This window comes from Hemicordylus capensis, chromosome 4, assembly GCF_027244095.1.
Source record: "Hemicordylus capensis ecotype Gifberg chromosome 4, rHemCap1.1.pri, whole genome shotgun sequence".
Taxonomy (NCBI): domain Eukaryota; kingdom Metazoa; phylum Chordata; class Lepidosauria; order Squamata; family Cordylidae; genus Hemicordylus; species Hemicordylus capensis.
Genome location: NC_069660.1, coordinates 161,653,152 through 161,680,283, shown reverse-complemented (window position 1 = coordinate 161,680,283; position 27,132 = coordinate 161,653,152). Strand labels below are relative to the sequence as shown.

The window sequence follows — 27,132 nt, the reverse complement described above, 5'->3', positions numbered from 1 at the left end:
CAGACTTTTAATTAGATTTATAGCTGTTTTTGTTTTTAATGTTAGGCTTTAAATGATTTTAATGTTTTAATCATTTTTGGCTTTGTTTAATTTGTATTGTTTTTATTGTACACCACCCAGAGAGGCAGGTTTTGGGAAGTATAAAAAAGTTAAATAAGTATTTCTGTTTTGCTTAACTGAAAGTGCTTGTTAGAAAGAACTATTCACAGCTATGTAAGAAACCCCTGAGGGAGGCCTGCTTTTTAAGGCTCCAGGAATGTTGAGCAAGGACCACACTGATGCAGAGTCCCCTTTCAACTGAACAAAAGTTTGGACAGCTGCCTTTATATACCTTGCATATGTCCTCCACATGTCCATGGGACAGTGGGTGGGTCTGGAGGTGGGGTTACAGCCGGGATGTGTGGGGGGAGGGTGCCAAAGCCAGGCTTTGCCTGGGGTGCTAAAAATCCTTGTGACCCAATCCTGGGTCTGACCCAGCAAGACTGCTTTAATGTTCTTGTGCATGTGTTGTCCCTGGGCAGGGTTCAACATGTTCTTTTTTTCTCTTAAAGGGAAAATATGATGAAGTCTTCCTGCATGATGATGTGGTTTCTGAGCAAATCAGCTTTGAGTCCTTGCACCACACCCCTCCAGCTCCAGACGAAGTTAAGCCAGAGTCAGTGATGACAAGGAAACTCCATGTGAGGAGCCGGCCTCCATCCCGGCCCACCATCATCCGAGGAGTCACTTATTATAAGGCCAAAGATGCCAAGACAGAAAATGACCTTGACGACCGTGAGTTGTGGTCTGAAGGCATTTGGAATTGGGGAGACTGCAGAGCAGCACCTTCGGAATTCCAAATCCTGCTCTCGCAGCAATCTTTTGCCAGTTAGGCAACTTTGCATGCATCTTATTTGCTTCACTTTGGAATTTTAAAAATATTGCGGTGTTTGAAATTTTCCCCTTTTGCTAGGGTTCTCTTTTGCTAACTGGCAAAATGTTTAGGACAGATGGGAAAATGGGGGCTGTGGGTGTGTAGATAGATGAGTCTGTGAGCTGGCTTACAATGATGGGAAACTCCCAAGACTTGAAAACCAGAATCTGAGAGGCAGGCGTGATTCTGCTCAACAAGTGGAATGCATATATCTGTGGCTCTTTTGAGGTCAAGAAGGACTCCACAGCAGCACAGGATCTTGATTTTCTTACCTCACTCCCATTGTGACAAACTGACTGGTTCAGACGTCATGAGGAGTCAAGATTAAACCTTGGCTTTGCATGTTGTCTCTTAGCTTCAGAGTGTGTACTTCTCCCACCCCTTCAGAAGAATTCTACTTCCAGTTGTGATGAAAAACAGGCCAGGATCGGTAATGATGTCCAAATCGACTAATCCTAGCTTAGTCTAACCTGAAGTCCTAAAATAAACCGCAGTCTGTCCAGGTTTGTCCAGAATAAATTGGAAACCACCCATGATCTGATTCTGGATGAAGGGGCAGACCTGGTATGTATTATAGAGACTTGGTTGTGGGAGGCTGGTGGCCCAGTCTGGTCCCAGCTTCTCAATCCAGGGTACTCTATTGAGGGGCTGGTGCGAGGATGTGGGTGGGGATCTGGAGTGGTTGTGGTCTATAAGAATAACCTCTCCCTGACCACGATCCCTGTGGAAGTGTCTGACCATATTGAATGTGTGTACCTAAGTTTGGGGGCCAGGGATAGACTTCTGTTTGTACCGATCCCCTCTGCCCAATGGAGTCCGTAACTGAGCTGACAGACTTGGTTTCGGGTCTGGCGTTGGAGTCTCCCAGGCTTGTGGTGCTGGGGAACTTCAATGTCCACTTTGGGGCCAATTTGTCTGGGACGGCTCAGGAGTTCATAGTGGCCATGATGACTATGGGCCTATCCCAAAGGGTCATGGGACTGATGCACATTTAGTCACATGCTTGATCTGGTCTTTCACTCTGATCAGGGTGGTGTTCCATGGGTGGGGACTCCTGTGATTTCCCCATTGTCATGGACCACCATCTGGTTAAGGTTGGACTGTCACACCCCACCTTTGCAGAGGCGAGGGGCCAATTAGAATGGTTTGCCCGAAAAGGCTATTGGATCCGATAGGGTTCCAAGAAGCCTTGGAGGGATTTAGTGTTGGCTCTGCTGGTGATCCTGTTGATGTCCTGGTGGAGAGCTGGAACAGCAAGCTCATCAGGGCAGTAGACATGATCGCACCTAAGCGTCTTCTCCGACTCACTTCAAAATTGGCCCCTTGGTATATAGAAGAACTATGGGGGCTGAAGCGATGAGGTAGACGACTGGAGCGCAAGTGGAGGAAGACTAGACTCGAATCCGACATATTACAACATAGAGCACATTTGTAGACCTATGCTCTGGCAATACGGGCAGCAAAGAAGCAATTCTTTTCGGCCTGTATTGCGTCTGCAAGTTCACATCCAGCGGAATTGTTCAGGCTTGTGAGAGGGCTAGTGAGTGCCCCCCCTCCCTTGAGTCAGAATTTGGAACCATTTATTACCCGTTGTGTTGTGTTTAATTATTTTTGTGTGGATAAAATCTCTTGTATTCAGGCTGACTTGGATTTAGACCCCACAATTACTGCAGTGTCTGAATCGGTGTCCTGCAACTCCTCTTATGTGCTTAGGCTGAATCAGTTTCGGTTTGTGACTCATGAAGATGTGAACAAGCTGCTTGGAGCGATGTGGCCTACCACCTGTTCTCTTGACCCTTTCCTGACATGGCTTATAGTATCTGGCAGGGAGGTGGTTGTAGAAGGCCTAGTAGAGATCATAAATGCTTCTCTGAGAAAGGGCAGGATGCCTCCTTGCCTTAAGGAGGCAATTATTAGACCACTTCTGAAGAAGCCTGCCTTGGATTCCTCAGAGTTGGGCAACTATAGGCCTGTCTCCAACTTTCCGTGGCTGGGCAAGGTAATTGAGAGGGTGGTGGCCTCCCAACTCCAGGCAATCTTGGATGAATCTGATGAACTAGACCCATTTCAGACCAGCTTTTGTGTGGGCTATGAGGTTGAGACTGCCTTGGTTGGCCTGATGGATGATCTCCAATTGGCAATTGACAGAGGAAGTGTGACTCTGTTGGTCCTTTTGGACCTCTTGTCGGCTTTCGATACTATTGACCATAGTATCTTTTTAGAGCACCTGAGGGGGTTGGTGGTGGGAAGCACTGCTTTGCAGTGGTTCCACTCCTACCTCACAGGCAGATTCCAGATAGTGTCCCTTGGGGACTGTTCTTCAAGAACTGAACTTCGGTATGGTGTCCCTCAGGGCTTCATATTGTCTCTGGTGTTGTTTAACATCTACATGAAACCGCTGGGAGAGATCATCAGGAGATTTGATGCAGGGTGTTATGAGTATGCTGATGACACCCAAATCTTTTTCTCCATGTCAACATCATCAGGAGAAGGCATAACTTCCCTAAATGCCTGCCTGGAGGCAATGATGGCCTGGATGAGAGGTAACAGGCTGAGGCTGAATCCAGATCAGACAGAGGTACTTATTGTGTGCGGTAGGAACTCAGGAGATGATTTTGATCTGCCAGTTCTGGATAGGGTCACACTTCCCCAGAAGGAACAGGTATGCAGTCTGGGGGTGCTTCTGGACACAAAACTCCCCCTGGTGTCCCAGGTTGAGGCAGTGGCCAGAGGTGCCTTCTATCAGCTTCGGCTGATATGCCAGCTGCATCCGTTTCTTGAGATAAATGACCTCACAACAGTAGTACATCTGCTGGTCACCTCCAGACTTGACTACTGCAATGTGCTCTATGTGGGGCTGCCTTTGTATGTAGTCTGGAAACTGCAATTGGTCCAGAATGCGGCGGCCAGGTTGGTCTCTGGGTCATCTTGAAGATACCATATAACTCCTATCTTAAAAGATCTACACTGGCTGCCGATAATTTTCCGGGCAAAGTACAAGGTTTTGGTTATAACCTATAAAGCCTTAAACAGCTTGGGCCCTGGGTATTTAAGAGAACGCCTTCTTCACTATGAACCACATCGCCCATTGAAATCATCTGGAGAGGTTCATCTGCAGTTGCTACCAGCTCATCTGGTGGCTATTTGGGGACAGGACTTCTCCATTGCTGCCCCGAGGCTTTGGAACACACTTCCCCATCTTTTACAACTTTTAAAAAGGCAGTCAAGATGCATTTGTTCACCTGGGGTTTTAATTGGGTTTTAATTGTTTTACCATTTTAGATTTTAATTGTTGAAGTGTTTTAATCTTTTTATTGGTTGTTTTTATTGCCTTATTGTAAACTGCCCAGAGAACTTGCATTTTGGGCGTTATAAAAATGTGCTAGCTAAATAAATAAATAAAATAAAATAAAATCTGAACCCAAGGTTTGAAGTTGGATTCAGATCACAGTGTATTTTGAGACTCCTGGTTTAGAACAAGCCAGAATCCATTAGTTCCGTCATCTTGACCAATCCTGGCTTATTTTTAACCACATCTGGAAGTAGAATTCTTCTGAGAGTTGCATGCAGTTGGGAACATGCACTGCCAAGGCTCTGAGGTGTCACATGAAGTTGGGATTTAGTCCTGGCTCGGTGTTATATATGAATCAGCCCAAGTGAATGTTCTGTGGTGTGAACATGCTTTCAAGTTAGCTTTTGGGGGGATAACCTGTAACACTAATTTTGATCATACTCTGAGCCCAAGATTTGGGGGACAGCCAGAAATTTGCTCCTGTTTGGGGAGTGGTGTGTGTGTATGTGTGCGCGCACACACACACATCCTTCTTCTACAGGGGTATAGTTTGGCTCTAGAAGTCCCTGGTGCTCTTTGCTCTGTAAGTGCCCTTTTTTTTTAAAAAAAAAAAGGGCATCTGCTCCCTTTGTCTGGCATTTTGATGAATAGATGCTCCTGCCCCACAATAGGGGTTGGACTAGAAACAAGATGGCCTTCAGATTTAATTTTAATTTAATGTTTAATTTAAAGTAATGTTTGATTTTAATTTAAATTAATTTAATCTAGTGTTTAAATATGTGTATAATTATTTTTATGACATTTGGATGCTTTTGCACCAAATTCAGATTTTCTTAAAAAAAAAAAAAATCAGCACAGAGATGCCCCAATCCAGTTGTAGACTTCTGTGCACATATCTGTAACTGGATGGTGGGCTGTATGTGCCAATGAATGGCATGCTGTGATTCCACAGCCCAGTTCAGCACTGCAGCTGCATTTGTGCATAGCCAGTAAACAATGCTGGAATCCTGCCAATCAGCTGTGCAGGAAGTAAGATCAATGGCTTCTTTGCTGTCTCCCCTTCCCCACTGAACAGCCTGATTGGTGGGATTCCAGCTTCTTTTACCATGTTCTGTTGGCTCAGGGCCAGAATCTGTATAGTCAGATCAGTGTTCACATGGAGCCTGTTTCTCAGCTTTTACCCTCTTAAGGACTGACTCACACATTGCTTCCTTGAAACCTAAGATGTTTCAAGTATACAATTACAAAGGTGGTGGGACAGTGGGCGAGGGCGGTTAATTCAAAATGTGCTGCCATTCTTGTGTCCCATCCTAAGGAATTCTGAGAATGGGAGCAAGAGTGGACAAAACAATTCTTATGGCATACCAGATGGGTCCTGAGTGTATGGGAATTGCCTCCTCTCATTTGATGCTCAGTTAAACCAGTTCATCATGTGCTCCTGGTACTATTTCAGTCCATACTGTGTTCAGGAGCGAAGGATGAATCCTTCTCCCTGCTCTGTGTCTTTGGCAGAAGATGAGCTTTTTAGTGGTGAGAATGCAATCGATTTGCTGATTGAAGACCAGCTTTTGCAACACAACTACTTGCCCAATATCCCAACGAAGAAGCCGTCATCCATGGAAGGGCAGCGTGTACCCCCGACTGTTGATCTCATGAAGGGACATGTTTCGCACAGCACTCTTACTGTGAAAGGAGCCCCTGCAACCACTGCCACGGCAACCTTGCTACCCCTGTCATCTACCATCAGTCCTCCTCCTTCTGAACCCATACCAACGTCTACCTCATCACCTCTTCCTACTGCCAGTGTTGGCTTTTTGACCACTCCGGAGCCCACAACAGAGAGTACCAGCCGGGCCATGACATCAGTAGCTCAGGCTGCCACAGAGGCTCCCAAGACCACAGCAACCCAGAATGCCACTACCACAAGGCTACCCAAGTTCAGGGTAGCCACGGCCAATTTCCAAACACAGGCAACCGCTGAGCTCCATTCAACGGCCACAACTAAAGCTGTTATTCCAGCCCCCGCCAAGCGCAGCCTCACAGCCACGCCAAAACAGACCCTTGATGAGGAGGATATCAGAAACAGCATTGGTGAGCTTTTGCCACCCCCTTTTTTCCCTGTTTGATATCTTTGAACCATAATTTGTGACTAGCAATGTTCTAGGGCAGGGGTGAGGGGCAGTCAGTGGTAGAGCCTGGGCTTTCCATGTAGAAGACCCTAGGTTTGATTTTTGGTGTCTCCAAAAAGGAAGACCCTGTCTGAAACCCTGAACAGTTGCTGCCAGTCCATGAGCTAGATGGACCAATGGTCTGACATTGGACCATTGGTCGACCAGTGCTCTTTAATTTGTTCATATATGATCTAGAAGTTGGGGTAAGCAGCAAAGTGGGCAGATTTGCAGATCACACCAAACTTTGTGAAATGCAAAACAGATTGAGAGTTCCAAAAAGATATCTCAAAAATTGGGAGTGGGTGACAAAATGGCAAATGTGGTTCAATGTAAGCAAGTGTAAAGTGATGCATATTGGGGCAAAAACCTCCAGCTTCACATATACACTCATGGGATCTGAGCTGCCAGTGATTGACCAGAAGAGAAATCTTCAGAGTCGGGGTGGACAGCTCGTTGAAAGTGTCGACTCGGCACAGCAGCTGTGAAAAAGGCGAATTCAATGCTAGGGATAATTAGGAAGGGGATTGAAAATAAAACTGCTAATATTATAATGCCCTGATACAAAACTATGATGTGGCCACACTTGGAATAACACGTACAATTCTGGTCACCATACCTAAAGGAGGACATTGTAGAACTGGAAAAGGTGCAGCAGAGGCCAACCAAGATGATCAGGCACCTAAAGCACCTTCCTTATGAGGCAAGTCTACAGTATCTGGGGCTTTTTAGTTTGGAAAAGAGGTGACTACGGGGAGACATGATAGAGGTGTATAAAATTATGCATGGAGTAGAGTGGACAGAGAGAATTTTTTTTCTCCCTCTCAACACTAGAATCAGGGGTCATCCCATGAAACTGAAGGTCGGGAATTTCAGGACCGACAAAAGGAAGTATTTTTTTCACACAGCACATAATTAACCTATGGAATTCTCTGCCACAGGATGTGGTGATGGCCACTAGCTTGGATGGCTTTAAAAGGGACTTAGACAAAGTAATGGAGGACCACTCTATCAATGACTGCTAGTCTGGTGGCTATAGACCACCTCCAGCCTTTGAGGCAAGATGCCGCTAATTATCAGTTGCAGGGGAACAACAGCAGGAGAGAGCGCAAGTCCTCACCCTCTACCTGTGGGCTTCTCGGAGGCAACTGGTGGGCCACTGTGTGAAACGGGATGCTGGAGTAGATGGGCCTTGGGCCTAATCCAGCAGGGCTGTTCTTATGACATGGTATAAGGCAGCTTCCTATGTAACTTATGGGCCCAAGCTGGAGCAATGTGTAAAATATATTGACAATTACTAAAATAACATTACAGTTTAAAGGTTTTTGAAAGTATAAAATAATTGCAGCCATTTTGCATAGTCACTTGGAGCTTGAGCAGCAAGCCACAAGCATTCTTAGCTGGCCTTGATGCTTGTGCTTGGGAACTTGTGCCAGGGGTAGAAATGACTGTTCGCAGCACTTGCTTGTGACACAATCGGCAACCGAGGGAGCCTTAACCAGCTCTGTGTGCCTGTTCTTCAATTCAGCATTGTCTGGATGGTGGTTGGCTGATGCCTTTTAAAGCCTCCTCACTGCCCTCTTCAGCCAACCAGAACAGCTTACATAAAATCAATAAAAACAGTGAATCCTTTACATCAGAAAAGGGGTGTGTGTGTGTGTATTTCCCTGCCTTGACGGTGGCTCCTCCTTCATATCCCGTCAGGTCAATTGGTGGTTCTGCTAGCCTCTGGGAGGGGAGGAGGGGCCCAGTTCCAACTGGAGACGCAGCAACAGGTGGCGATGGCCATGGGGACCCTTTGCCTTGATGGCCTTTTTTCCTGTCTCCTCCCCCTCCTCACAGGGTGGCGGTTGTGGCTGGTGAATCAGAAGGGTGTCAGCTGTTGTTTTAAAGAATACTTGCCCCTTCAGGTGCGGAAAGAGGGGCAGAGCCTGAACAGATCCAGCAGGTGTTCCCCACCCTGCGTCTCTCCAGCAGTGACAAGCCACCATCACTCAGCCGCAGCCACCCATTTGCAAGGAGGAGGAAATAGCACCGGCTACCTTTTCCAAGCTGTTGAAAAGGCGGTTACTGAGACAGTGTATTTGAAGCACTTTGAATGCTTCATAGATACTCTATAAAATAAAATGTTAAGTATTGTTATCATCATTATCATTTGCTGCCCTCATTCCTGATCAGGTCAATGCAAAGACACCCTGTCAACCATCTCTGGGCCCATGATCCAAAATACGTATGGTCGGAATGAAGGCGCTTGGATGAAGGATCCACTTGCCAAAGATGAGCGAATTTACGTAACCAACTATTACTATGGCAACACCCTGGTGGAGTTCCGGAACCTAGACAGCTTTAAACAAGGTTTGCTCTGTGTGATGGGGTGGAATGCCACTGTGTTTGGTAATACTTTGAAGCCCAGTTGGAGAGATACTGTGAAGGGAGGGTGGGTCCAGGAGGAATGGGTGCATCCTGAGTAAAGCAGAGGTGAATATTGAATCATCCTGACGTTTATCACTTTGGGGTCTAGTGGAGCAAAGAGGGAGATAAAGGTGGATTGGACAGGGGAGAGGAGAAAGTAAGTCTGATGCCTAGATGGGCTTGGCAGCAGAAGTCTACAAAGTGAAGATCACTTTGCCAAGGAGGTCCAGAATGGTTCATGTGTGGCAGTCCACTCAAGATTATCCACATGTGCCCAGAAGAGCAGTCTTTTATCTATCTAGTGTTGTCCACACAAAACAGGTTAGACAAGATCCTTCAGTGGACATTCTGTAACCAAAACAAATATTCACAAAAATCTGAATCTGTCAACATTTCAAATGCAAATTTTAAATGTGAAAGTTTATATCAGATTTTGAGCATTGCTGATTTGTTGTCCTGATATTTTTATTTTAACAAAGGTCAAATATGCAATCGCACAAGTTGTGCCTTGTCAAATACTCTGAATGTCAACTATAAAACTCTGCCAAATGCCATATATTGAAATCAAATATAGATACCAAATATTTGAATAGTCAGAGAATTTCTAGTGAACATTAAAGTTCATGGAGGAGAATCTGAGAGAGCAAATTAGTTTAAATCTGGCATACTCTGTGAGACTTAAAACTTGTAGCAAACAGATACAGTGGTCACCAGTTGATAATATCTTCTCTGCTCTCCAGGCCGATGGAGTAATTCATACAAGTTGCCCTACAGTTGGATGGGGACAGGTCATGCAGTTTATAATGGTGCCCTTTACTACAACCGAGCCTTTACCCGGAACCTCATCAAGTATGACCTGAAGCAGCGCTATGTGGCTGCCTGGTCCATGTTGCACGATGTTGCTTATGAGGAGGAGACCCCATGGCGGTGGCGTGGCCATTCTGATGTGGATTTTGCAGTAGATGAGAATGGCCTATGGATCATTTACCCAGCCATTAATTATGACGGCTTCAGCCAGGAGGTGATTGTCCTCAGCAAACTCAATGCCATTGACCTGAGCACTAGGAAGGAGACCACCTGGAGGACAGGCCTGCGCAAGAACTTCTATGGCAACTCCTTCGTCATTTGTGGTGTCCTCTATGCTGTTGACAGCTATAACAAGAAGAATGCAAATATCTCATATGCGTTTGACACGCACACCAATACCCAGATCATCCCACGCCTGCTGTTTGAGAATGAATACTCCTACACCACTCAGATAGACTATAACCCTAAGGACCGGCTCCTTTATGCTTGGGACAACGGCCACCAGGTCACTTACAATGTCATTTTTGCTTACTGAGGACACAACCGGGATAATTTTAATAGGCCACTAGCACCTTCTTATAAATATTTTTTTATTGTACAAATCAGAGTAAATGTGGAATTTTCCCATTTAAAAATATGTGGATTGTAGATCAATCCACATGTCAAAGTCAACCTTTTTATTTTTGACATGACATAACCTAACTTCTGATTTTTATACTGAATATGCTGCCTCCCGAAGGAGCATGGAAAATCTTAATTAGCAACCTACCAAGTGCAGACCCTCAATGGAAGAAAACCAACCTTCTCCCCTTTTATTGTAACAAAAGACGTAGACTTTGGATGAGAAAACAAACACAAAGATTTTTATAAAATATCAGTGTTAAAATAAAGTAAAATCAGAGTTCTTTTATTAAGTATTTCCATTCTTCCCAAGTGCTCATGTTTCCTTGTTACTTATCACTTTTTTTCTCTCTGGCCATATTGCCTAGTGCAATCTCTAAATATTAAAGGGCTCTATCCAAATTGCTATTGCTGTAACCAGAGGATTATTTAACATACAATTAAGAAAGCATTCTAGCTCTGCCAGCAGACAGAGGAAGGTCATGAGTAGAAGGGTACTGGCCACCTCATGTTTGTCTGAGATATGAACTTCCAAAGTGGAAAGGCTTCATTCAGCTTCTCTATCGATAAGAGGACTGGCCTCTTATCTCATGGTAGCTTCTAATGAGGGACTTTGTGTACCTGGAGTTTTAAAACACTTGACAATGTCTATAAGATCCCTCCTATACATGTGTTTGACACTCTTAACAGTAAAAGAAATAAACTAAAATGGAAGGTGAAGCTAAACTTCTCTTTGTAGAAGCCATGCTGATTTTCTCATCGAGGCTTGTTCTTTTGAATGTGTAATAATTCTAGTTTGATAGTGCTTTCTGCCAATTTATCTGGGGACAGTAGTTAGGATGACAGGGTTGTAATCATCTGGATCTCCCCTGCAACCCTCTACCACTGTAAAAAACAAACAGTATTACATTGATTTCAACTCCTTACCCACAAAGCCCTGTGGGGTTTTTTGGTAGAATACAGGAGGGGTTTCCCATTGCCCCCTCCTGCGCAATATGAGATGATGCCTTTCAGCACCTTCCTATATTGCTGCTGCCCAATATAGTACCAATGGGGATTCGATCCGGCAACCTTCTGCTTGTTAGTCAAGCATTTCCCTGCTGTGCCATTAGGTGGCTAATCCTCACTAATGAAGCCTGATTTAAATGATGTATTTTACTTAGGACAGCATTTTTAGACTTTAGTGCTTTTAAGAACTTGTGTGAATGTCCCTCAATACCAATGGTTTCTTAATTTTTAATTAAGCAAATTACTTCATTTTTGCCATCTTTTTGACATTGTTCTTCAGAGCACTCCCTAAGAAACAATTGTTCCTATGGGATTATCTTTGCAACATCATCAGCAGTAAGTTTAGTTTCATGCAATGAAACTAAAAGATTTGAATCAATTTTCTGTCCTCTTTCAGTACTCATTTTACCCATTAGTTATCTAACAGTCCTATTATGACTGGTTCCCTCCTATTCTTAATGCATTTAAGGACATTTTATTAGATCTATGGCTTTGTTCCTCCAAGTTGTTTTTGCCTTGCCTGACGGGGTGTAGCTGTAATGCCCATGTTTTGCATGTGGAACAGCCCTGGCTCAATCTCTGGCATCTCTCCTGGTAGAGCTGGAAAGGTTCTTGTCTGAAATCCTGCAGAATCATTACCAGACAAGCTGAGTTAGATGGACCAATAGTTTTGATTTCATGTAAGGCAGCTTCCTGTGATAATACAGTGAATTTACATGGTTTGAGACAGTTTGCCCTTTCTTATAATCTTGAGTTGGGCAGAACAGCTACTTCTAAAAGAATCCTTCTAGTCTTTCATAGCCACCTTGGTGTGCTATTTAATCATGTCATGCTGGAGTCCTTTTGAAATGGTTTCTTTTCCAGTCTTTGGAGGTTATCCAAACCTTTTACAATGGCTTAAATAAAGTGTTTCCAAACATGTGATGAAGTTACTTCAGCTGCTGCTGAACTAATCTAACATCTCTTAAGCCTATTTTTAACTAGTCTCTTATTTTTTTAAAAACTCCCCCCTTTTGAAATTAAACGTGGCCATGTTAGATATTCTGAGCAACCTTTCACTCACATATGTTGCATTTGATAGCAAGGTCACAATTTCCAGCCATATTTACTACTTGTACCAATCCTGAGCACTGTTAAAACAGTGGCTTACACCTGTGCACTACCCACCTGTGTGTCTGTGCCTTTGGATCAACGTGGGAAAATTTAGCTTGCAACCAGATTTGCAAGTATGTATGGATTATACAAGTGGACTGCAATCTGGACAGAGGCAAATACCTGTGTTGGGCTACCCCAGAGGAGCCAGACTCACAGACAAGGCTTTTGCAACAAAGACCTAATAAATTTGATAAAGCAGAGGCACAATGCAAATGTGGCATTTGGGAACCGTTATGAAGTCAGCTCCCAAAGATTAGATAAGGAGAAATGGCAAAGTGAGTATTGGAATATGGACAAAGGGAAGGGGAAGAGGCAGGGGAAGGAAAAGAGATTAAAGAAAAGAGAGAATCTGGAGCAGTTTAATACTTGTCTGTGTCTGCTGTTTTGTGTGTGATGCCAAAAGGGATGACTTTCCACCAGAATATGTAGGGTCTCTTGCATTGGTTCTACCAAAGTGGAGGGCAAGGAGAGGCAGAGTGATGCTGTTTTTGTTGTAGCAAATCAAGGTGTGCAGCAGCACACCACCTACACTGTCCCCTTTCACAGCTAGCAAAGGGGAACATTGGGATTCCTGGGCAGTCACACATAGAAATAAACCCCCATAGGGAATGGCCCAGCCTCAAAGGCGCTAGGATTTTGCTTGGGAGCCTAGAGCAGGGGTGGGCAAACTGGTGGGCAGATGTATGACAATATGGCCAGCAAGGTAGATCCAAGCAGTATAGGAGAGTGCCAGCCTCAGCTAGCAGTAGCTTTGCCTGCTTGCTTTCCCCCTTCATCCCACCTTGCCGCTGTCTGCTGGCACTCGAGACAAATGGCTCTTGAGCTTTTCCCTACTGCAGATCCAGAGGAGGGGTGCAGGGGGCACTTATAAAAGAAAATGTAATTACCCAAGAGAGGCAAAAACTATAGACAAGCATCACTGTCGTCATACGTTTCTAAAAAATTTATTATTGAGAAGGACTGATGAAGAATGGACAGATACAGAAGTTTTGCCCCTAATTCTGACATCCTGGCTGTAAAATGTCTTCAATCCCAACCTGTATCTGAAGAAGACAAATTGTCCCAGGTACAAAACACACATAGTGCATTTAAATTAAAAACAAACAAACAAACCACCCAGCAAAAATCATTTTGTTCGTTCAAACTTTGCAAAGAAATAAATATATCATTTCCCTGTTGTTCTAGAATTATAACATGTTACAAAACAAAGCAAGATGCCATTTTACCATTGTTTGGGAGATGTCACATTTGCTCTTCTGCCTGCAGAGGAAATGTCCAAAAAAGCAAAAAAGAAAAAAGGTAACTCTACTCTATGGACTTGGCAAGATCAGCTTTACAGAAAATGCTGTCCATTCAGTTCCAAAAAGGAGGTTTTCTGTTTGTTTTTAATAAAGTGTTCTGTGAGAGTTGTGTGTTTTCAGCACAGCAGAGAAAAAGCAGTCCTGGCTGTGTACTAAGCCAAAGGCAACTGGCTAATTCTGTACAGGCAGTGTTGCAGATGTGCCAAGGCCAGCAGGAGGACCTCTGGAATCAGTGGCATTCACAGTTTTCCCCTCAAGAGGAGAAAAGGGCTTTTTAAATAAAGATGGGGGCTGGCATGATGTATTGCTTTCCAGAGACGGAAGCAGGGTGTGCAGGTCCACAAAGACTCTTCAGCGCCCCGGCTTGTGCAGTGGACAGGGCAGGAGGAGCAATTTTCACATCTCACCTCCCTCCAACAGACCATTTCACTTGCATAAATATGATCCTGAAAGCTGTACAACCTTCAGGAATATTTATACAAGTGGAAAAGATTTTTGGAGGGAGGAGAGAGATGTGAAAATCCCTCCCCCTCTCCCTTCATGCCCTGTCTCCTGCACAAGAAGCAAGTTCAGCACAAGGGCGCTGAAGGCTTTTCTGTGGACCTGCACAGCCCTTTCCTCATCTCTGGAAGGCAATACATCATGGCAGTCCAGATTCCTAGTAAATCCGAGAGAACTCCAAGAAAACCAAAGGCAATATTCTTATGGTTCATGTATTGCTTTGAACAGCTATCTCCAGGTTCCCACTCACCCCCATAAAAAAATTCCACAGTATTTCTATCATTGGATTTTTTCCTTTGAGGTAAAATTCTTGCCAGCAGGAAACAGCAGGCATCCATAAGAATCCTAGTATTGTGCATGATTAGGACACATGTGCCTATCAAGCGAGTGAAAATTCAGCACTTTCCACAAGCAGGTTTGGGAGTGCTCTGTGTTTTAAGACAGCAGCTGCCTACTGATGGACTTGTTTGGGGATAGAGAACACAGCATGGCTGCAATCACATGCACAAGACTGTACCTGAAATGGCAGTTCACTGTGCCCTTGGACTTAATAAAGCTGAAAAAAGGGAATGGGTCCTTTCCTATCTTTTCTTCCTGTCTTGGGTCCTTTCCTCAACTAGACAAGAGATCAAGAATGGTGAACTTCCACTGGATTGTGCCTGAACTTTTTAAAGAGAGTTGCTTATTTCCCCAAATGCACCCTTCCAAAAGATTCTTTGTTTATTTCCACCAATATCAAATTGCACACAACATGGCTGTCTACAGGAAAGAGCTAATGATGGGATAATACGCTGTCTCCACATCATGGCACAAAAGAACCTCAGCATCCCAGGGAACAATGTATTCCCTAATAAAAGAATGTTTATGAAACATTACTCAAGTCCCTCTAGGAGCTGGGGGGGGTGGGAATAACAGGATTGCTCTATCATCCCAAACAGAAAACTCTTTCTCTTAAAGACAGAAGACATAGAGGTGCTGTGGAAGAATTAGAGCCATGTAAAATGGGCTTCAAATTATTATATGCATTAATTTTGTAGTGGGCAAATTCAACCTACTACAGAAAGACTGATCAACCAGAGCTTTCTCCCAGCATTATGGCCAACTTAGAGCTAATTCAGACATTTATATTTCTTATATTTGTACATACAGTGCCATCAAAGTTCATAGTGCTGTACAGGCTAAGACTATGGCCACATTCAGACATCACATGAAACCAGAGTTACGCATGGCTGGGGTTCGTATAACTGTGTGTCTGAATGCATGAAATCGCAGTTTGGACCCAAACGCAAACTGAGTTACCAAACTCTAATTTGAACCCTCAATTTGAAGTGAGGTTCACTGCTCAGGCCTCTGGTTTGTGGCTACCACAGTTATGTCTGAATGTAGAACTGGATGCAGCCTTCCTTGGAACCAGAGTTGAGGGAAGAAAGCTCCCCTCTCTCTGTCCTGATTGGCTGCCATGGCTGTCCATCAATCAGAGGAGGAAGCCTGGCAGCCAGCAAACCCTCCTCTCTGCTGTTTCTCAGCCTGCAGAGAGGCGGCCAGCTCTTATGTCTTAATTCTGACAGGTAAGGGCAGCGGGAGAGAGCGGAACCTGTAACTCCAGTTTTGTGCAATGCCTGAATATGGCCTAGGACAGGTCTAGCCCTGAGGCGCTTACAATGTGAAATTTGACACAAGATAGGCAACAGGAAGGGGAGGGTAAGCAAGGAGAATACACATCTATTACATACTTAGTCTTAGGCATGTCTACCCCAAAGTAAGCCCAACTGAGTATGTATAGGATTGCAGCCGACAGAACACAAACAAAGGGAAAGAACAATTGCCGGTTCTGCGTGCCTGGCAACGGGACCACGTCCTTCTCAGCTCAGAGGCACACCCAGCTTTGCTTGAGGCTTCTTCTCTCTCCACCTGACTAGAAGTTGCGCTTCCCCTGTGTGAAAGCAGCCTTCTACATTCAGGGCTCCTCATTCTGGGCCATGTACTTTCCAACTTCCACATATGCACAGCAAACAACTGCCTCTTGGCAAGGCTGAATCTCAGCCTGTGATGATGTACTGGTGTTACTCTTCAAAGAACTATCCATCCTTTATTCTCCTCCCTTGACCAGCAACCTCAAAAACACCAGTGCTGCCCCAAGTGGGAGGGGATGGGGAAACATACAGGACCTGTCCTCTTTGATCCAACATTCTGGACATTTAACAGCCTCTGGCTCTAGTAGCCTTTCCACTTCCCTGAAAGAGCACTCCCTTGATCGATCTTAGCTGTCTAACTATTCTCCAGCTGGGTAAAAGCCCATGAGCTACTTTCACAATGGTTAGGCAAATTAAGCCATTACATACCTACCCTATGGGCTCACTGACCTGGTCAGTTCAAAGTGTGCTCTTAATACATTTTAGTCTTTGTAGCATAGTCTTGCATGTTCCAATTCAGAAACAGGAACACATACCCAGTTCCGCAGGTAACAGATCTGGGGCAGAGGAGTGCTTTTATAAAGCCTCCCACCCCCCCAAAAAACCCAACCTGGTGATGAAAGAGGGAGCACTCAGAAGGCTAAGAGAAGACTCACAGGAGAGCTGAAACTGACTATTCTCTGGACATCTCTGGAGAAGCCCTTCATCCTTTCAGGTCAGGAATGCGTATAGCTGCTGCCACAAGATAAAGTCTAGCATAAAGTCTGATGACGTGTGTGTGTGTGTGTGTGTGTGTGTGTGTGTGTGTGTGTGTGTGTGTGTGTGTGAGAGAGAGAGAGAGAGAGAGAGAGAGAGAGAGAGCGCACCTGCATGTATCCAACTAGAGGCTTCTTCAAAATACTTAGGAAACAGTCAGTTTCAGCTCCCTCTTAACAAGCTGGTGTTATGGTCAAGCCAGGGCTCCTCATCAATCATTTCACTGGCCCCAGCCAGCAGGTGCCCACGATATGTATCTATCCAGATTCTAGGCAGAACTCCAGACTCCAATGGCCCACCAACTGGGGAAAGAACTGAGGCTTCCCAGCAACACCACACTGCAAATTTGAGTGATGGGTAAAGGTGGCATCTCCCAAATGTCCGGATCTTATGCAACAAATGTGAAACAACAAATGGGCATCTGTTGCACAATTGAGTAACTGCTTGGGAAGGCCTATTATAACACACCAGTTGTTGCAGGGTTAAATTAAATAAAGTGGGCAATGAAAGCAGCTGGTCCAGCAGAGAGTGCTTTGAGAAACGTCCAATTCTGAATCTGCTATGAACACACCACAACAGCCGAGAGCAGCTCATTCTCTCTGTCTCCTTTCCCCATTTGTAGAGTGAAATAAAGGCCCACCTCACTTGAGTTTTAAAGCACAGTGAACAGAATTATTAAAATAAAACCATGGTGATTAGGGTAGAAGACAGCTTGAAGGGATTGGGTTAGGCGTGATCTTGGGGCTAGGACTTCAAGGTAGAGTCTTCCTCCATCAATGGGGTAGACCCAGGAACCTCAGACTGACAGGGAGCAGCCCTTGTCTGAGGGGGGAAGATCCCCAGGAGGCTGCTGTAGCTAACCCCGAGGGGTCAGCAGGGACAAAGTGTCATTACGGAGCATAGATCTGACTTGGGAAGCCTACTGTGGCGACTCTACAATGGCCCTCAGGGCAGGGGCTGCCTCTGGGACAGCTGGAGGAGAGCTGTAGAATGAGGTTGTTTGGTTTCTCTGCTGCTCACGAAGGTAGGGAGGGATGGAGGAGCTTTTGATGTGCAAGATCCTGGTGTCCATCACTTCACAGTCTATCTGCATCATCACTTCGTAGTCTTGGCCATTAATTATTTTCTCTGCAAAAGCAAAAAAGGGGGAAAGAGTTAGCACAGGGCAAATATTTCCTTCAAGAACCTACTCCTGAGCAATGTTTTATAGGAAGCCATTAGCATAGACGGCATTGGTATTGCAGTTATTTAGAATCTACATAGAATGCCTTCCCAGAAGTTTAAAGCAATTAACAAAACCATAATAACAAAGCCACCTGAAACAATGAAAAGTAAACCAGGCTCCAAAAGAACAGTCACAAAACATCAAATCATCCAAATGCCCACTGAAAATCCAGGGCAATTTGTCTATTCTAAAACTGATATCCAGCTTGTTAGTTCAACATGGGCTCTCAAAGCAGTTCACCTAGGAAACAACAAAACCATCAATAAAATCATAAAAATATTTTTATGCTCCTTTCCATTTAGAAACTACAAGTTGAAGCTGCCTTGCTTGAGGGGGGGGTGGATCAGAGGAGAAGGCAAGGAATCTGCTTTCCCAGCGCTACACTGGACAATCTTACCCATCTTAAAGATATTTTGATAGTGTTCTGAGCAATCTCCCATGACTGTATTATAACCACACACACACAGTCTTGCCCCCACCGCCTTTCTAGAATCGCTTTCTTTGCATCCATGCCAGATTGCCCCCTCTCAGCACCTCTCAGTGGGTGGTCAGTTTCCCACACTTAGTATCACACTCATCAGCAGTCCAGAGTTGACAGGAGTTTGCTCCAGAGGTTTTTGTGTGGCCCGTTTGTGTGGATATTAACAGGCTCTTTTGGTCTTGCTTCCTGCCCCTTGCCCTGCAAGTCCAGGTGGCTGAAACAGCTAAATGCCTGCCTGTGGTGGAACAGCTGCGTTGGAGCTCCCTCGTGCTAAAGGACGCTGTTCACCAGGGCCTGTTTAAACACAAGGCAATGGCCACGCCCTGGCAATTCAATAACATCACAAATAAAATTTTACTTAATCTTATTTGAGATTACTAAAAGCCAGGCTTTAGTAATCTATGAATGTCTTAAATTTTTAAATTGCTGTTTTTGTTTGTTTTATTTTTTTTCCTTGCATTTGTTTTTGTGAACTAGCTACAGCCTTTGGAGTCAGGTGGTATATAAATTAAAAAACAACAGCAACAAAATGACCCACTCCAGCACCAGGGTTGGGGGAAGAGTACCCATCCCAGGTGGGCTGCTATCTGCCCACAAAGTTCTTAGACGTAACCTGGCCCAGAAAAGAATCACTAACATTCTGGGACACATGGGCACAAGAACTTCCTGCCTCTTAGTAATGGACTACTATAGGTGGGCTTGGAGAGAGTTCTTTGACTGGATTGGGAAACAGGTGAGTCTGTCCCAGCCCTGCTGAGATCACTTTAACCAAAGATGCCAGGGTCTGAAGCTGCAAATCTTGATGATTTACATACCAATGCCATAATAAAAGGTCTGAAGGCAAATTACTCAGATCTTCTGCTGAAGCTAATTATGTCTGTACCTGTAAGCTGCTTCGATGAGATCACCTGAGAACAATAAGTGAGCCACTTTGAGATCTTTGGAGGAACATCAGGGCATAAGAACAGCCCTGCTGGATCAGGCCCAAAGCCTACCTAGTTCATCATCTTGTTTCACACAATGGCCCACCGATACCTCTGGGGAGCCCACAGGCAAGAGCTGAGGACATGCCCTCTTTCTTGCTGTAGCTCCCCTGCAGCTGGTATTTAGAGGCATCTTGCCTTTGAGGCTGGAAGTGGCCCTTAGCCACCAGACTAGTAGCCATTGATAGACCTGATAGACCTGTCCTCCATGAATTTGTCTAATCCCCTTTTAAAGTAAAGGTAAAGTGTGCCGTTGAGTTGGTGTCGACTCCTGGCTACCACAGAGCCCTGTGGTTGTCTTGGTAGAAAGATTTACCATTGTCTCCTCCCGTGCAGTATGAGATGATAGCTTTCAGCATCTTCCTATATCACTGCTGCCCGATATAGGTGTTTCCCATAGCCTGGGAAACATACCAGTGGGAATTTGAACTGGCAACCTCTGGCTTGCTAATCAAGTCATTTCCCCACTGCACCATTAGGTGGCTCAAGCCCCTTTTAAAGGCATCCAAATTAGTGGCCATCCCCACATCTCATGGCAAAGAATTCCATAGATTCCATAAATGAGCCACAGATTTGAACATGTAAAACTGTCTTAGACCACTGGTCCATCTTGCCCAGCACTTTCTGCTTTATCTCTGAGAGCAGCCATCAGGCATAGGTCTGTCTTCACCTTGTTACCTGAGATCATTTTAAGTGAAGTTGCCAGAGTCTAGAGCTAGGACCTTCTACATGCAAAGCATATGTTCTAATACTGAGCCAGAGCCCTTCCTCTAGATCAGGAGTAGGCAATTAGGTCCCTTCAGCTATTGTTGAACTACAACTCCCATCATCCCCAGTCATAACAAATTGTGGCTGGGGACGATGGAAGTCGTAGTTCAGCAGCTGGAAGGCCATGATTGCCTACTCCTGCCCTAGATCATATGCTCTACAATGGAGCTATGGCCCTTCACTTCAGCTCAAGCACCACACTCAAGAAGGGAGACTATTCACATATTCAGCTGAGAGTCATCTAACTCATGCAGTAACAAGTTCATAATTTCATTTATTTGGTGTGTGGTCTTATCTGTAACAATGATATGACACATCTGTTAACATCCGATCACCCTGGGCAGTAAGGTTAAATGGGACGACCAGTGTTCCCTCTAATTTTTTTCATCTGTGCGCGGAATGCGTTTTGTTCTTGGCAGCAGTATCAAGGCAGTGTGTGCCCACGTACATTCAGACCTGGCCCTTCCTGAGCGGGATCTAAAATTAATGGAGTGGACATCCCAAAAGATTGTGTAAGTGTGCACATGTGCATGCCTTTGAAGGAACACTGGTGCTGACAAAGGGCTATTTGCTCAGCACAAGTTGCTTCTCACCTCTTCTTCCCTACACCAGAACTGGAACAATGTTCCTACTTGGTGCTTGCAGAGAAAAGGACTGATGTGGCTGCCAAACGTAACTGAGTCCAGTGCTTACTATCTCTTTCTCCTGCTTTCTACTGTAAAGTACCAAGGTGTCAGAAACTTTGCTTTCCAAAATCCACAATATCTGTCAATGTCCTTATGGACATTTGGTCTGGGGAAAAGAACCAAGCTTGGATTGTAAGTAGCAGCCAACCAACTATCTTTCAGCCAGGGACCCTATCAGCCAGTGTCTGTACAGTTTGTTTTCTAAGCCTAAGGATGGAAGGCCGCCTAATGGAAATGTATGACTCACAAGGTATGGGATATACATTATACAACACTTACTGCTTCCCTGGATTAACTTGGACTCCAACTGACAGCCCACAATTAAAGGCTGCGCCATCCCGTAGCCCAAGCCACCTGCACAAACCATCAGGGCCCATGCACACATCTGAGGCAGTAACGAAAAACAGAAAAACAGCACAGTCTCAGGCACCAAAAGCCTGTGAGGAAACCAGAAGCCTTGTCATCTACAGACATGGAGCCAACGGAGTATACTTCTCTCAGGCTCCAGAGTATGCAAGGCAAGGTGTTCGTGCTCCGTGATAGGATTAGGATACATGTGAACCTGCTTGCTTGCTGGCATCTTCATTGGAGACCCTACCCCAGCTGCTCCCATAATCAGAGGTGAGATGGAAGGTGACCAGGGTCAGGAACCTCTCAGCAACAGAGCCTAGGCAATGGAATTCCCTCTCTACAAAGGCTGGCCTCTTCTCTCCTTTCAGCAGCACGATAGTACAATTCTATTTGGTGCAGCATTTGGGGAAGGAGATGTATACATGGCTTACTTGGCTACTGTTTGATTCCAGCCATTTTATTTGATATTTAGGTTATCTGAGTATGGCATTTTTACTGTTTCACAATATATTTGCCTGCATGGATACTTTTAGTAGAAAGATGGGGCATAAAGATTAAGTAAACAAACAAACCAACAAAATGGTGGTCTGTTGACCAGTCAAAGTGACAAAAGTCAAATGCTGTAAAATATTCCAGGAAATCAGGCAATTAAACCATCTGACTATTCAACCACTCACTATTTGACAGTTCAACTGATAGGCTTTCCAACAAAATAAAATTGGGGGAAAGAAATACAATGGGAGAACATGAAATACCCATGGGAAGCCAGATAGGTTGAGGAAGAGTGGAGGGTATTATGGATGTGAAGTTTTCTTGGAAGGCAGTGCTTGCCAGAGTGGATAGAAGGACAAAGCTTTACCCTATAGGATTGTTGCTTCATTATCTCTTCTTCACAGGATGAGAAATGGAATATTGCAGGTATGAAAAGGATGTATCATGAGGCAAGGTGAGGCAACAACCCAGGAGTGTAAGGAAGCCGGCAGTGGCCCATGTGCGGTGGCAGCCATGCCCCCTGGCCCTATCCCCCACATCTGATGTCAGACGCAGAGGGTTGGCTAGCCACGCCCCCACGTCTGACATCAGATGCGGGGGACATGGTCTCCCTGCCAAACAGGGCCGCATGGCCCTGTTTGGAAGGGAGAACGGCCCGTGCTGCGTTGAACAGTGTGGGCTGTAGCGACTCTCCCCATCCTTAAAGGAGACAGGCAGGCTATTGTACAACTCCTACTAATTTCAATGGGGCTTGTACAGCACAACCTCCCAGAGAGAAGTGGAGGCTGAGGAGGAACAAAAGGCCAAAGTCATGAAATGTCTTGGGTGGCCTCCTTACACACTGGGCCTCCTGTTGTTTACCTCCCCACCTCTCACTTAAAGCGATCAAGAAAGAGCAGCTGGGCCATGGAGGTGGACATCTGCTATGATGTGAGGCATCAAGAAGCAAGACCGCCATGCTGCATTTCAATGCCACTGCAGCAGCCAAAAACAGGACAAATAATGAAGAGGGTTTGGGAAGAAGTGGACCTCAGCTTATCAGGAGCTTATGGGCAGTAGCCCCATCAGTTGATTTCCTCTCCTCTCTCAGAGAGGGGCCCATTTAGGTAGGATGGGCAAGGGGAAGAAGTCAACAGGAGGAATTTCTTTGAAAAAGGTTGACTTAGTAAGGACAAAAACAAAACAGAACAACCCCAAAACCAGCCTGCTTTCAATAAGCCAAGCGGATGCCTTGCTTCCCACCTATGAGGAAGGGCCATTCTGGGGAATTATCGGGAACCCACCCCCACCAGCAGGAATTAATTCTAGATGGCCCAGTTTCGTAGTGTAATGGGAAGGGATGTCTGAATGTCCTCTTTCCTACAACAGAGCCAGAAGATGGAACATTAAGAGGTCAGGAGGTTTAGCCCCCACCCCTCACTCACACACTTGTTCTGATGTTAAAACCAAGCACACAACCAGGCACCATCTTGTCTTGTATATATGAACAGGGCAGATGTGAATAAACAAACTTGGCTGCTCCCATCAAATCTAGTCTAGCCCTATATATCTTTAACAGATATATTATCCATTTTTGGCTTAACAAGAGTAAACCTGAACTTCCTCTCCTGCTGCTGTCCAGGCTACCTTGAAACCGTTTGGCCTCAAGCCTCCGTCTTGAAGCAGGAGTGCGTGATGTTAGCAGGCTGCACTGAACTTGGCTGCTGTACAGTTACATACAGTTCAGCAAAAGCCTGGCCACAGTCACACGGAGAGGTTTTTGATGTTTTACTACTGTGGGTTACCTACAATGTGATAGCTTTGCAGAATTACATAAGTGAAGACAAGGAAATGAGACCCCGTTCCCCACCCAGATGTCTGGATTTATAAATAGATCATCTGTTGCCTTTTGCGCTTTGAAGCAGGCAGCAAATCTTGTGGGGTTTTTTTGGTGTTTTGTTTTTTAAAAACAACTTTTAGTACAACACTGGGAATATGAGGTGGGGGCATCAGCTGCAATTTTCTGCATGGACATTTCAATTTAAAAGTTATTTTTGTGGCCTTAAAACGCAAGTAACTGAGTACAGCATTGAAGCTTTTGAAGCCTCTCTTTTGTATCTGATCATGCAGCATTTAATCTAATTTGTGGCTCACTCCAAATTACTGGAGAGGATAACAGTTGTTTAAAACACCACCACCTCCTAAAAACCTCACCCCAGCTAGCTCATCATTTGCCACCAAATGTTAGCTTACATTTTAAAATTCTTATAATGCAGCTGAAAAACAGCAATACCTAGCATTTGTATAGACTTTCACACACATTATTCTACTGTGAGATCCCAATGACTGTGCAAGAGTACATCAGTATGGTTGTCCCCATATTGAGTGAATGGCTTAAGTCCCTCTAGTGATTTCATGGCTGAGGACAGTTTGGAGTCATGGACTTCCTGGCTACTTACACCAGAAAGTCCAACAATTGTGGGGCAGCTATTAAGTACTTCTCTCTTCCATGCCCTCGCTTGCAGAATTTGCATTGACTGTATTCCGAAGAGGTCACTCTCAGTTGATTTTAAGGATCAGGATGGGAATAGCTTGGGGCACCGGTGGGGGGCAGGGTGGTAGTGGCAGTGGGAAACTAAGTTGGATTCAGGCTGGCTAGGACTTTTGAGACCAAAATGATCACTTTGGAAAATGATAGTAAGTCAGTTCAGAGGCTGGAGCACTGGGGTAATATTCTCACAGTTGCCCATCCTCATCAAGAGAAGGGCTGCTCCGCTATCCAAAAATGGGGGTGGGGAGGCACTGGACAGGCAAAAGAGGAAGAGAAATTAGTCTTTATTAATGGCCTCATGCATGTTGATGAAATCCTTTATCAAGGCCTCTTATTCAACTATAGAGTTGGGAGTTCAGTGCAAAGAGGCATGTCTTTTTCTAGCCTCTTTTCAGCTGCTGAGACCAATCTGAATAATTCTTGATAAAGACGGGTGCTGAAACAGGTTGGGCCACTAATAAAGACTAATTTGGAGGCACCTAAGGAGTCCCTTCTTTCTTTCTTGCCTACTACACTATGCACCTGCTGAAGCTTATGGACAGTCATCAGGGTCAGAGATGTAAGTGACATTATGGTAATGTAGCAAGATTGAGACGAGGTGGGTTTCCAGTCATGAGGAATCAGCTTTGAGTGCCCAGTATCTCTCCATGGCCAGCAGAAGCACATTTGCTTAATTTAATGGGTTGCAAAATTCATTTCTTCCAGTGCAGACATGCTCTGATTCAATTCTTCCTCTCAGTGGCTTGCAGAAAAAGTTCACAGTAAAATTCACACACATCGCACTTGTCTGCTGCTATAGGTAACACCACAGTGGTCAGACTGACAGGGCATTATCAAAATCTTCAGAACAATGTCAAAAAGCAAAACAATACAAAAATGGTTATTTGATGCACGGTTGTGCAACAGTCACAATTACTCCTGGGCCCCCTGAATGTGGTGTCTGAAGCACAACCTCTTAAACATTGTGATTTATTCTGATTGTGCAGAATATGGATTTTCTTGGCACAGAATTTGGAAACGCAGCCAAGTAAACATAGCTTTAGATGCACTTATCAAGGCAGGACAGAGGCTGGGGAGGTCTGAAGTCAGCCAAGACAGCCCCACTGAGGGCAGGACTGTTTGCATGATAGTGGCGCAGCTGTAACACATCCAACAGCTCAGTTCCTGCAAATGCCATGACTCAGACTAAACGGATCTGTTCTACCACTACCATATAGCCTGTCTGGACAACGTTTCCATCAAGAGAGTTGCTAAGCGTTACCAAATATGACTATAAACACCAAGGGGACTGTAATAGCAAAGGAGGCTAAAAATACACTCTGCTCCAAGCACATTCCAGCATATTCTGACAGATCTCCCTTCAGTGTTGTGTTCGTTGACGTAATGCAAAAAGTATCTTCTGCCATATAAACCTAAGAACTTCATTTCAATGCAAGAATCCACTCTGAAGCCATTTCCAACCAACAAGTCAACTGCAAAGAGACTTGGCTTATCCTGAATACAATTTTCTTATTCTGATTAAGAGATGCTGTTGTTCTGTGTGTGCATTTCTACTTCTGCAGCAGGTACAAGGTGCCATGCTTCTGCTATGAAAGATCTAGTCCAGTGCTTTCCAAAGGAAGGAAGATAGGTGTCCAGGTAACCCTGTGGCAGGTCTGTACAATTTCAGACCCACCAAGTCAAATGCAGCGAGCCAATTGTCAGCCCACCAGGGACTCCTATTCTGCTGCCTACTTCAGACTGCAAAATAAATATGTGCAGACCACAATACCTGGTGGGAGGCCTACATTTGATTTAATCAGTTACAAGCAGGAGTTGTGTACCACACAATTCTGTGGGAGTACAAAGAAGATGGCACTGAATACAAAATCCAGCTTACCGAGTATCTCAGCTTTCCTTAAAAAAGAAGAAAAAAGTTTGAACCAAGTCTCTAGTTCTCATGGATGTGACATTATGCTAGAACATGTGTGAGCAAAGCCTGCCAAAACCTCAGATGCAGCCAAATAGTTTCCATAGTCTGGGGCTAGGGCTTCTGTGTTTGTCACAGCTCCTTGCCCCTCTTCATGACCAGAATAAATGATGCTAAATCAAGACCTCTTGATACATACATAATTTGATCATCTTCGTAGAGAACATCTTTCACACAGAGTAAGCAACGATGTTTGCACAGGTTGTGCAGGCCCTTCCCTGTATACAAGGGGTGCTGGGATATGAGAAGGGAAGAAGCAAATACTTCCTTGCCCAGGGCAGCTCTACCACTTGTGATGTAGTGAAAAACACTGTATCATGGAGGAATACTTTCATAGCTGATGCTTCGACAACACAGCCTCCCCGTTTTTTGCCACTCCCAAATCAATCAACATAAAAAGAAAATTAAAGATGGAGAGGAAGATAGAGCCTATTATGGGAAGAGAATGGACAGCTCTGAAGAGACAGACTGCTCTCCTGGCCCAACAACAGCCCCCACTCACTCCCAGTGCCCTGCCCTCTTCTCACGCTCCCACAGAATGGAATGTGATGGGAGAAGAGCAGGAAGCTCCGTTCCCAGGGTCCATGCTAGCCATGAGATAGAAAACAATAAAAAAGGGGGCAGTGGAAGAGAAAAGAGAAATCTACTGGCAGTATCATCAGTTCTTCAGATTAAACTAGGATTCATGGAAGTGAAGAAGAAAAAAATAGAGGATAGCACCATGAGCAGAGAAAAAAAGATGCCAGTTAGGTACCAATACTGGCTGCTGTTCTCCTTCAGGATGTTTTAAATTTGCATAA

General features: G+C 44.8%; 2 protein-coding genes across 4 annotated transcripts in view; one reads left to right on the top strand and one right to left on the bottom strand.

The window, feature by feature from the left end:
* The window catches only part of OLFML2B (olfactomedin like 2B), a 49,036-nt gene extending 38,417 nt beyond the window's left edge, over positions 1-10,619 (top strand). For all 3 annotated transcript variants that reach the window (XM_053245786.1, XM_053245787.1, XM_053245785.1), the window contains 4 exons: positions 552-774; positions 5,718-6,296; positions 8,552-8,728; positions 9,526-10,619. In XM_053245786.1, coding sequence (XP_053101761.1) covers positions 552-774; positions 5,718-6,296; positions 8,552-8,728; positions 9,526-10,127 — 1,581 coding nt within the window. In that variant the 3' untranslated portion in view covers positions 10,128-10,619. The remainder of the gene's footprint in view (positions 1-551; positions 775-5,717; positions 6,297-8,551; positions 8,729-9,525) is intronic.
* A 2,685-nt stretch (positions 10,620-13,304) lies between these two features.
* ATF6 (activating transcription factor 6) overlaps positions 13,305-27,132 on the bottom strand; it is a 133,229-nt gene continuing 119,401 nt past the window's right edge. Inside the window, exon 16 of the mRNA XM_053245788.1 lies at positions 13,305-17,975. Coding sequence (XP_053101763.1) covers positions 17,767-17,975 — 209 coding nt within the window. The 3' untranslated portion in view covers positions 13,305-17,766. The remainder of the gene's footprint in view (positions 17,976-27,132) is intronic.